Here is an 11,871-nt window from a genome sequence, read left to right as displayed (position 1 = left end):
GAGGGAAGCCAAATGCGGTGCCTTCCAGGAGGGGGCGAGGGGGGGCGGCGTCTGAATCCATGAAAGGCAGCGATTGGCTTCCCTTCGGGACGCCGTCGGCTAATTGGGCCCCGGCCCGGACGGAGCCTTCTGATTGGCCGAGGGGGAATGTGAGAACCCGAAGACCTCGGCCCGCCGGGCTGACAGGAGCTCAAAGGGCAGCTTCTCCTCCGTGCCGTGAATGGCCGAAGGGGGTGAGAGGGGGGGGGGGGCCCTGAGTGGCGCTAGGCAGGGGGCCGCTATTATCCGGCTACTAATGGACCGCCGCATTTTTGGAGAGGGATAATTAAAAGCATTGGAGGGGGGTGGGGGGTTGTGAGGGGACCGCCAAGTCCTGTGTGCAGGTTCACATGTTTGCAGAGGCGCACCGGGCTGAACCTCTGTCACAAAAGACCCCCCCCCACCCGCCGGCGCGCCCCAACGGCCAGACATCTGCCTCATTAGAGCCTCCACTTCACTGCATGCTGCCCATTGTGCCCGCCGCCTCTGTTTGCGCTCGCCATTCACGAGGAAGCGCTTTTGCTTTCAGAAAAAAAAGGATCGCGGTCAATACTTGTGGACAAGAGGGCAAGTGCATTGTGGGAAAAAATGTGATCGTCCTGAAAAGGGAGTGAAGTCGTCATCGTAGCTGCACAAAGAATGTGACGCGGGGCAGAAACCGCTTGAGTGGTTGGAACCGTAACTGCTGCCGTACCAATTTGTCAGATCCGTCTGCAGAAGCGATACGTGTGTGACGTGACGTGTGTGGGATCTCCGTCCGACAGGGACAGATCGTCACCGTAATGCTGTGATACCGGTTGAGGGATTGAGAACGGGTGCGATATCGCTCACGTTGATGTGGACAAGCGTGGGATATTCATCAGGGACCTCGGATGAAAGGATGAAATGAAGCTTGGATACCTTTGCACACGAGTGTCACGCCGCTCGTTCAGAATGTGAGAAAAAAGTTGGTAAGAGTGAAATTTGGACTCTTGTCGTTGTTGCAAAGAGTGCGCTACCTGTAACCGCCGAGGGTCCCCTGGCATACCTTCATACGCCGCGACACCTTTCTACCGAGGGGGTGGGGTGGGGGGGGGGGCACTGAATGGGGCCTCAGAAGCGAAAGGCGGTGGCGGGAGGGCAAAGCAAACACGTCGCCGTCAGCGCTCGCCTGGGAAAAGAACATCCCCAGCAAGTGGCGCTGGGCCGGCCTCCTCGCTCGGGAGCAGCCTGAGCAAACAAACTGAGAGGGCTTGAGGAGAGCGGGAGGGGGGGGGGGGGGGGCTCCCGGGGGTCCGCCGGGGGGCCCCGCTTTCCCGGAGGTCCGAGCCGCCTTATTTTCAACCAAAAAAAGGGGTTTGAACCTCTTTTTTTCATGGAATCAAGATGGCCGCCTGCAACCAAAATGGCCGACTCCGCGGGCAGTTTCAGCCCAGTCCCTGCGACTTTTGGTCAAATCGACCGACTTCCGTGTACATCTGCTATTTTCAGGTTTTGCACCCAGCCGACAGTTGTGCATCCAACGTGGCCGACGTTCTGTGTGGCCATTTGGTGTGGCTTGTCATGGAATTCGTCCAAGATGGCTGCCTGAAACCAAAATGGGCAGTTTCAGCCGAGTCCTTGAGACTTTTGGTCAGGTCGACTCGGTTTTTCTTCAAACTTGTTTCAGCCAACGGTTGTACATCCAAAATGGCTTCCTTTTGTTTTCCATTTTGGGGCCAATCTTGGCTTACTTTGTGCCCGTAATTCAACAAAGAACTTTTTTTGTCTCGGTTGTAAATAAGTAAAGACGGACTTTCCCATTTCCCCCCAGGCCCCCGACAATGCAGTGCGTGGGGGGCACTATGGGCTGATTTTGGGCTAGCCTTTTCACCAAGATGCGTGCGTGCGTGCCTTTTGGCATGGCTGACTTTTCAGGCATTTGGACCCCAGCGAATTCTCCTGAAAGTCACCCTTTTGCTGACGAAATGAACGCTTGTGCGGGTCACCGGCTGCTTTGTTTACGGTCGTGACTACCGTAGACGCAAGCGGGATCGGCGCTCACAGATGAGGCCTTTGAGTGGCTTCAATCCAGGGATTAACTATTGTAGTTTGAACGCCCCCCTCCCCCATTCCACTCGCCACCTCAACCTGCCACCCACGGCATCGCTGAGCCTTTAAACCCAAAACTTTTCCATTGAAACGCCCGATTTCATCAAACCGTCTGATTCGACCAATGCGGTTTTTGCGGCTCGCCATCTTTGGCATGTTTTTGCACCTCGCAATTGGGTGGTGTCTCTACCATGTTAGAAAATGATTCCAGCCTGAGTATTGTGCGCCCTGGTGAACATTTACAGATGAGAGGGCTCGCTTTGATTTTTTTTTGAGTTCACCAAAATGGCTTGACTTGGACTTTTGATGGAAATCTCCATATTTGACACGGTCCCTTTCAAATGAGTGGAAGGAGTATGAAAATTTGCTTTTGGTGACATTTTGCCAATGAAACGGCAAGTCGGCCATTTTGCTCCGGCAGCATCAGAATGATCCAGAAGCCATTTGGATTGGATTGGATTAGCCTTTATTAGTCTCACAGTGGAGAAATTTACATTTCACAGCAGCAAAGTGATGAAAGGAATGAAAGTAGAAAAACAAAATACATGAGCTGCTGGAAAGGCAGCCACTCTCGCGGCGCCGTCTTGAAGTCAAAAGAACAAAAAACAAACTAAATAACAAATAATATGACAGCATAGAGACAATATGACAAATCAAAGACACAGAGAGACATTCATTCTTCAGGACTTGCTGTACCCTCTTTGTGATGACATGAAGCAGTTCTAGATGAAAGAGGAGAGGATCATTTGCATCTCTTGTTGTCATTTCCCCGGCAGCTAAACTGAGCTTTCGGAGGGACTTCACGTTCTTGTGGGCGACCAATCACACTTATGTAGAGTGGCTGCCTTTCCGGCAGCTCCTGTATTTTGTTTTTCTACTTTCATTCCTTTTCTAACTTTGCTGCTGTGAAATGTCCGTTTCTCCACTGCGAGACCGATAAAGGCAAATCCAATCGTCAGCAGCAGCTGGCGTCGGTCCCCGTGGGTGGTCCGCCGCTTCTGTGCCGCATGTGACACACAAACACACGCAAAAAGTTAATTTGCCACCGCTTTAATATTCACACAAATGACGAGAACGTTTGTCCGCAAATGCGTCGGCTCGCACAGTCTTCAAATAGTATTTCGAGCTCTCTCCCGGCAAACGGCTGCTTGGGAATTCGGCCATTTGGGAATATGCGTGTGTGTGTGGTCAATAGAGAAGAACAGCAAGGAAGTGGCATTTTTTCCAAAATAAAATTTAAAATAAAATAAAAGTAATTTCACTTTTCCATATTTACAATTTTAATTACATGTCCAGTTTTGTGTAAAAAATGCATATACAGTAAAGTCTCGTTATATCGATAGTCCCGGTTATATCGATACTATTTCTATGCACGCAAGGAGAAAATTACATGCGCGCAGGGTCGGATATATCGATAGTCCCGGTTATATCGATATTTTTTCAGACTTCCTTGAATATCGATATAACGAGACTTTACTGTAATTAAAAAAAAAGGAATGAAAAGGAGGTGTCTTTTTCCAAAATAAAATGTCAAAGTAGTGTGACTTCCTCATTGACTATTTTCATTACATTTCAATTTTTGTGTAAAAAAAAAAACATATAATTAAAAAAGAAGGAACAGAAAGGAAGTGTTTCCACTAGACTCTATCTATGGAATAAAAGTCGCCATTCAAACCCTTGTGCAGTCAATTGTGCTCGATTAGTCATGCCTGCAGGTGACACTTGAATGTCAAAAGTGAACTAAACTGTTGTCAAGGTGTCTTTTTTTTCTTCTTTTTCTTTGTGATCGGCTGTTGATCTACGCGCGAGGCGGCCATTTTGTTGCTGTTGTTGTCGTACCAGCGTTTTGGTCGGAGATGACCGTAAACTGCTGCTCGGAATCGCTCTCTCCCTTTATAGCCCGGCTAACCAGGCATAATAACACGGCAAACGCATGCAACCGCACACGGGAACGCACACAAACACAGACGTAGCTTCCCGAGGCGAAGGCCACTTTCCTGGGCGGGCGCCGCGTCTGCGTTTGGACAACCGGTTGGGGCCTGTTTGGGCCCGCCGCCATCCCGCGTCTCCTTCCCGCGCCGGTTTCCAACCTTCGCAGAGCCGTTACCATCATTGCCCAAAGCCATTTTTCAATGTTTTGGGAAAATCGAAAATGAGGGGAAAAAAAACAAGTGCTTACCTCAGTTGCCTTTTTGGATGAGCGAAAATACACACAAAGACAAAAACACGTCATCACGATAGCCGTTTAAAAAAAAAAATCTATATATTTATTGACAGTCAGTCGATGATGCGATTAGGCTAACACGACCAAAGAAAACATAACCCGCCCCAAAACGCTGCCGAAAGAGTTCGTTTCAAACGGCGCAACCTGATTTTCAGGCGTGGGCAACTTGCATGTGCCCCCGATTTTCTTGTACAAATACTGGAGTGATGGTCATATTTCCATTTATTGGATTTCATTTATTTTCACGTATTGTATTTCATTTCCATTTATTGGATTTTATTTTATTTCATTTACATTTATTTTATTTTATTTACACTTATTTTATTTACATTTATTTTATTTTAGTTTCATTTTTATTTCCATCATTTTTTTACAATTTCCATTTATTTAACTTGATTTGATTTTGTTTCCATGTATTTTAATTTTTTAATTTCCATTTATTTTATTTCCATTATTTTATTTGAATTCCATTAATTTTTTTTTATTGCCATTATCTTTATTCCTATTTATTTTATTTTTTCCGTTTTCATTTGATTTCCATGTATTTGATTTGATTTGATTGGATTTCTTGACTGCTCACAAGTATCTATCTCCGGCGCTTGAGGTGGCTCTTGTTTCTGGAGGGGCGGACAGGGGGGAGATGTTCTAAAGCACAGGTGTCAAAGTCAAGGCCCGCGGGCCAAATCCGGCCACCACATCATTTTTTTCGGCCCGCGAAAGCAAATCAAACTTGTTAAATTCCATGATGATTGCTAAAATCTGAGCCAAAATTTCATATTTTGGGATGTCAACCACAATAAAAGTCATTATTCTTGACTTCAGATTTGAAAACGAGTTATTCATTAATTTGCTGTGTGCTCTATATGTAATATTGGAAGGGATTTAAACATTCTAATGGGTTCCCCAAATTCAGAACGGCCCTCGAGAGGAAACCAGAACTACAATGTGGCCCGCGGCAAAAAATGACTTTGACACCCCTGTTCTAAAGCCTCCAAACACCCCACAAGAGCGACCCGTGGAGTAGTAGGTGGGGGGGGGGGGGGCAAAGAAAAGCCTGCGGTGGTCCTCCGGCAGGCAGACTGGACGTCTTTCAGCCACTAAATGCAGCAGCAGCAGCAGCGGCAACACTTGTGTGGTGTTGATGGAAAGAAATGTGCCGAGAAAAGCGTGTGCGCCGCCGCCGCCGCCGCCGCCGCTTTGACATCTGCGCCGTTCCAGCCACGTTAGACTTGTTGGACGTTTTCCACTTTGAGTTGAGCCCTTGGGAAAATGGATCCCGAGTCTCTCTGGAGTGAGGTGACGGTTGCCAGGGCAACCGCAAGAGGCTCGAAAGAGACGGAATGCCGCCCACTGTTGACATAAAAGCGTGGCGTTCAGTCAACCTCCGCGCAAATTATTTCGGGGACGACGGCGTGAGCCATCGGGAACTCCATCTACAAACGCCATCTCAAAAAAAAAACACATTTAGACGCAAAAGTTTGGCCGAAAAAGTTTAGCTGAAAAAGTTTGTCAAAGAGTGAAAAGATGAAGCGGACGCGGCGGACTTGATGTCCATCCATGGTTGAAAACCGACAGCGTCAACTCAAATCTCAGGGACAATTTTGCTTTCAACTCATTCGCTGCCATTCATGAATTGATTCGGGCATTGACAAGATGACCGAGAACGCCATTTTCAAATGTGTTTGGGTTTTGGTTTTTTTCTTGCTTGGGTGCCGATAAAGCGTTGGCCATGGCCTCTGGCAAGGTTTTCCCCTCCCACAAGGGGGCAGCATTCGCCTTTTTGTCCATTTTAGCGCTTCGTTCCAGCTTCAGCTGTTGTTAAAGCGCTATGTCAAGCAGTCTGTATTGCATTGTATTGTATTTTGTACAGCCACCCTCATTTCAAGCTCATATAAGTCCAGACCCTTATAACTTGGGAATTAACTCTGATGATGAAAGAAGGGAGTCTAAGGTTTCCAACGCTCTATTGAATGTTAATGTGGGTCCCGGAATTGGGGTGACATTGACAAAACTTGGTGTCCATTCGAACACGGTTTCTTCCAAATTTTTCCAAGTGCTCGTTGATGGCTTAATAGCTTCCTTGTTCTTAAGGTGGACTTAGCGTACTGGTTGGTACTGGGACGCTAAGTCACACAAACGCGCACCTCGTTGGTGTTTTTCCATGATGTCTTTGTTGTTTGAAGGTGAGAAGAAGCGGCAAATGAAAAGCAGCGCCGAGGACGACGATGCTAACAATGGCTAAAACATGGCAGCATCGTTTGGCGGCGCAACGTGACTCGTCGGCTGTGAAATGAACTTGTTTTGGTACTGACTTGAGGCAAACGAAATGAATAAGTTGTCCGAAATCCCCGTTTGATCCCCACGACGCTGTGGAATGCTGCAGGATGGATGATGGAAAAGGGAGGCGGCTCGGGAGGGAATGTTTTGATGGGGGGGGGGCACGAGGGGCTGCCTCCGAGGCTTTTAGCTCCCTCCCTTTTTCACTTGTCACACATTGGTGACTTTATTTCCAACCCCCTCTTCTCCACGGATATCAGAGAGATCATCTCCGCCTTTAGCTAAACCACTGCAACAAGCGTCGCCCCCCCCCCCCTTCCCCCAACCACCCTACCCCCGTCACCGGACCCCCGCGACCTCTCTGGCACTGCGGGGATACGAGGTCGGGCTCGGGTTGAGGAGGAGACCTTCTCCAATGGAGCCTGTCATGCAGACGGCGGGATGAGCTGACTTTTGTTGACGAGTCTTTTAGCGCAGACTTTTGCCTCCTTGCGTGCGTCGACTTCCATACAATTATCTTCTTTTGGAAGCAAATGCAAATGATTTCTTGGGAAATGTGTTGTGTGTGTGTGTGTGTGTGTGTGTGATGAAGAGGTACGGGCATGGTGCAAAAGGTGGAAGGAGGAGCCACTTGACAGCTAGCGCCGCGCCACTTTTAGCGCACTTCCCAAGCCCGTATGGAATTGGTCAAACTGGGAGTGAGGTGGCGTGGGCAGACAAATTGCTTCGGATGGATATTGTCGCAGTGTGACTCGTTGAGCAAAAATGTTGGAATGCGCGGAGAGTTGTTGACTGGTCGCACTGTGGAATGTCAACATGGCGGTGACACTTTTGATTGACGGCACGGCAGTTTTGGCCCGCCGACCGGTCGGACCGGCGGGCCGAGTCGGCCGCTCCCAAACGCACTCTGTCGCATCCCCCATCGGCACCCGCAGTTTAACTCCTTCACTGGCAGACCATGTACAAAAAGGGGTCCACTCGAGGGCCAGGGTTCTTGTCATGGTCACTGCAATTCCAGGACCCACAAAATATGGAGTTTTAGGACAACAAAAACATCCAATTCAGTGTAAGAAACCTTATTTTACCATAGTTTTACTTCCATACTCAGCTAGCTAGCTAGCTAGCTAAGTATGGAACACTTGTTGCCTATCTTCAAAGCGTGTCTGGAGACTCGGACTTGAATGGATTCTTTATTTTCCCCCTGCAAAGGTGCTCAAACCAAGACGAAATGACTTGATTGCTGGCTCCCGAAGCCCCGAATGGAAAGGGCCCAAGCGCCGCAGCGCCGCCGGCTAGCGGTGGACGTCCTCCAAGTAGCAATGTAGCAAATTGCCGTGTGGAGAAAATGAGGCGCCGGCTCTCGTCGGGCCCCGCCGCTGCGCCTCGATGCCTCTTCATCGTTCGCTCCTCTTCGGCGCACACCTCCATCTTATGATGGCTGTCCTTTTGTGGTGGAGAAATGCTAAAGCTACGCCAGTCATTCGGGAGAGGTCTTTTTTAATATTTGGGGTTTTTTTTGGCCCCGAATAAAGTCAATTCTCTGTGAACGGATGAGCGTGACGATAGTCGCTGATGATTTCAAATGCGGCTCTTCCATCTTTCAACCTGTTTGAAGCTTTGACTCGCCAATGAACTCTCGGCGCGCTTCATTTTTAACTCTGCGAAAAGATTCATTGTTCATCTGCTCATCAGCTACTCCCTCGGGGTGCGGGAGGTGCGCGCGTGTGTGTTTGTGTGCATTTATCGTGCGCTTGCAACTGTTTGTGTGTGTGACTGTGACTGTACTGTATCTGCATGTGTGTTAGCATGAGAGTAAAGTGCACCTAGATAGCTATCTATTTGCTATCCATTTGCAATCTATTAGCTGTCTAACTCGCTAGCTAGCTATTTATTTGTTGTCTATTAGCTAGCTAACTTGATCTATTTGAGTTATTCCCACTTGAACGGGGTCACCGTTTCTGGCTACCTAGCTAGCTATCTATTTGCTATCTATTAGCTGTCTAACTCGCTAGCTATTAGTTATCTATTAGCTAGCTAGCTAACTCTATCTATTTGAGTTATTCCTGGTTGAGTGAACGCTGGCGCGTGCAGTTGCCACTGCTCACCCACAGAAAAACTTATCCTGTGACTTTAAAGTGACCTTGAGCGTTTTGAAAGGCGCTGATAAATGAATTGTATTATTATTATTAGTAGTAGTAGTCGTAGTAGTAGTAGTATATGTAGTAGTAGTAGTAGTATATCAAGTAGTAGTAGTAGTAGTGTATGTCAGAAAATACACACCATTATTTTTTGGGGGGTCAGGGGGGGTTGTGAAGGAATGCTATTCCCTAATGAAGTGTCCAGCGAGTGTCTCCCGCGTGTACAAGCACGGCATAAATGTCTCTGCGGTTATTTATGATTGTGACAAATCACAGTGATGGGTCGCCCTGTGAGTTACGGCGATGGCGGCACACTCCTTGTGGCCCCGGGGGGTCGACCTGCCGCTTTACGGCGCCATAAAGTCGTTCCTCTCAAAACAGCGGCGTCCCGTTTTATTGCCGACGCCAATTAGGTCTGCAAGTTTGCGCCTGTTAAAACGTCATTTACGATTATATTAGCATGCTAGCTTAGCATTAGCTAACGGCTGAACGCCAGTTTTGTTTTTGTTCACTTCCCATTTTCTCTTTGGGGTCACATATCATGGATGGATCCATGGATGAATGGATGACACTTGACAGTGAAGGTTTTGATCTTTGACTGTTAACTCGTGCAAAAGAGGAACTTGGTTTTATTTTGGCGGGTTTCTGCTTCCATGTGAAAAGACTTTTTGTTCGCAAATCATCTTGATACGACGTGGAGCGCCATTCTCCAATTTGTTCGAGTTTTGTTTTTTTCTTGCAGGGGGTGCCGATAAAGCACTGGTCAGACCTCTGGCAATGTTTTTTCCCTTCCACGAGGGGGCAGCATTTGCCTTTTGTACAGCTGCCCCCATTTCAAGCTCAGATAACTCCAAAGCCATATCACTTTGGAATTCACCCTTTTTTCCTGATGAAAGAAGAGAGTGTCAGGTTTCTTATGCTGCATTGAATGTTGATGTCGTCCTAAAACTCCGTATTCTGTGGGTATTAGAATTGAAGTGAAAATGACAAAAACCCTGGCAAAAGAGTGGACACATTTTTTGCACATGTCAGGCAATGAATGAGTTCATGTTTTTTTTGGAAACGCACCATTAAAAAAACCATTTGGGATCTATCAGTTTGTCATCTTATTTTGAAATTACCAACAGTATATGTTGTCTATAGCCTCGTGAATGATATGCGTCATAATACAAGGTCATAATGGTGCTGCAAAATGGCACCAAAGAAACAAAACCAAAAAAGCAACCACAATATTGCAGTTTGTAATCATGAAGTGGAATCCCGTCGAAATGAGCTTTGTTGTCGGTTTGGCATCCACTCAACCCCCAACATATATACTACTATACTATTATTTATTCGTCGCCTTTTGTTGGCAGAGTATCGCACGCTCTTATTGTGAAATCCCCAGGCGGATAGGTTTCGGTCAACGCGCGTCAGCTTGCCGACCCCGCGCTCCATGCCTCCTCTCCGCCCGGCGCTCTTCCGCTCACTTGTCCGAGCGGAGGCTCTCGACCTCGGACGCTCTCAGACAGTCTCAGCGCGGCTCTCGGAGCCTTTGGAGCCCAGCGAGACGGCATGACGGCGGCCGCCTGCCGCCGACTTTCTCCACCGCCGCGCGCCCTTCGCCGGAACGCCGCTGGCCGACAACTTTGATTTTCAAGCCATTTTACGATGCTTCGTTTTTCCCCCTCTCGCACTTTTGGATGATATCGGGGCTGAAGAAGGAAACGTGAAAGGAGCACGACTTTTTGGGGGGTGCTGAGACTTGGACTGTGGAATTACTGCGTGCATTTTCAAGCCTACACGGCACGGACCTACATTGGGTGAGTTTGGAGACCTTGATCGGCGATCACCTGCCTGGGAAATCGCCTCACTTTCTTCGCTCCGTACAGGTTGATTACATTCGGGGCGGGGGGGGACGGGGGGGGGGGTGTTCTGGAGCCATTTTTTTATTTATTGCGAAACGCTACGTTTGAGATTACACCATTACACACACACACACACACACACACACACACACACACACACACACACACACACACACACACACATACACAGGGAGTCGGAAAAATATTGATATAACCGGACTATCGATATATCCGATGCTGCGGCATGTAAATTTTCCCCTTGAGTTCATAGAAATAGTATCGTAATAAGCAATACTATCGATATAACCGATATCGATATAACAAGACTTTACTATATATATATATATATATATGTGTGTATATGTATATATATATATATATATATATGTGTGTGTATATGTGTATGTATGTGTGTGTATATGTATATCTGAACATACATATATCCCGAATACTTTTTAATCTATTCATTGATTTTCATAGTTTGGAGACGAACGGCGTCAGCGAATGGGAAGCGATCCCACATTGCTCAAAAACGAAGCAGCAAAGCAAATCACGTCCACTATATGCATACAGTCCATGCAACGGTGAGCCTACATCGCGAATAAAGCAGTTTTTTCAACAAAAATGGATGCCGTGATATGTGAAAGCACATTTCCTCACTATTTTTCTCGATATAACTTGTCATTTTTTATATCTCCTTGTCAAAGAAGTATTTTTGTTGACATCCAGTTTATTTTGACATGTATCTGTATTCTACACACACACAATCCTGATCTGCAAAGTCGATGATGGTCTTTTTGCAGCCACCCCCCCCCCCTTTTTCATGTCGTCACTTTGATGAATAATTAAACTGCATGGGGGAGACATTGATTTTGAATTCATCCTGACATGTTTTTGTTTGTTGGTATTTTTGGGGCTGGGGGGGGGGGGGGGGGGGGGGGGGGGGGGGCAAGTGGCATGTCTAAACAGTGCCTGTGAAATTCATCCAGATGACGACCCCCCCCCCCCCCATGTGATTCTGAAATGTGTTGTGGCGTGACCTGCGGATCAGAGTGCGGGAGCTTCAATCAGGGGCGACTGCGCGTTCAATGTGCTCGTCGATGGGCCAATCGGACGTTTTTGGAGACTTTTTGTGAGGAGCAGACAGGTTCAGGTTCTCCCTGTTTGAGCGACAAGATGCTGCATGTGTGAAGCCAAACCGGATTGGCACTTGAGACGAGTTGAACGGGGAGAAAAAGCTCCTGACGGATTTTAGACCTTGTCTTTCAAATCTTAG

General features: G+C 47.5%; 1 protein-coding gene across 4 annotated transcripts in view; it reads left to right on the top strand.

Annotated features, from left to right (window-relative positions):
- Nucleotides 1-11,080: 11,080 nt before the first annotated feature.
- The window catches only part of fgfr3 (fibroblast growth factor receptor 3), a 44,276-nt gene continuing 43,485 nt past the window's right edge, over nt 11,081-11,871 (top strand). For all 4 annotated transcript variants that reach the window (XM_089003614.1, XM_089003613.1, XM_089003612.1 and 1 more), the window contains exon 1: nt 11,081-11,179. In XM_089003614.1, the coding sequence (XP_088859740.1) occupies nt 11,100-11,179 (80 nt within the window). In that variant the 5' untranslated portion in view covers nt 11,081-11,099. The remainder of the gene's footprint in view (nt 11,180-11,871) is intronic.

Source organism: Hippocampus bargibanti, linkage group LG09 (genome assembly GCF_051943395.1).
Source record: "Hippocampus bargibanti isolate YZ-2025 linkage group LG09, ASM5194339v1, whole genome shotgun sequence".
In the NCBI taxonomy this organism is placed as follows: domain Eukaryota; kingdom Metazoa; phylum Chordata; class Actinopteri; order Syngnathiformes; family Syngnathidae; genus Hippocampus; species Hippocampus bargibanti.
The sequence above is the reverse complement of the archived record's forward strand: the minus strand, read 5'-3'. Positions and strand labels throughout refer to the sequence as shown.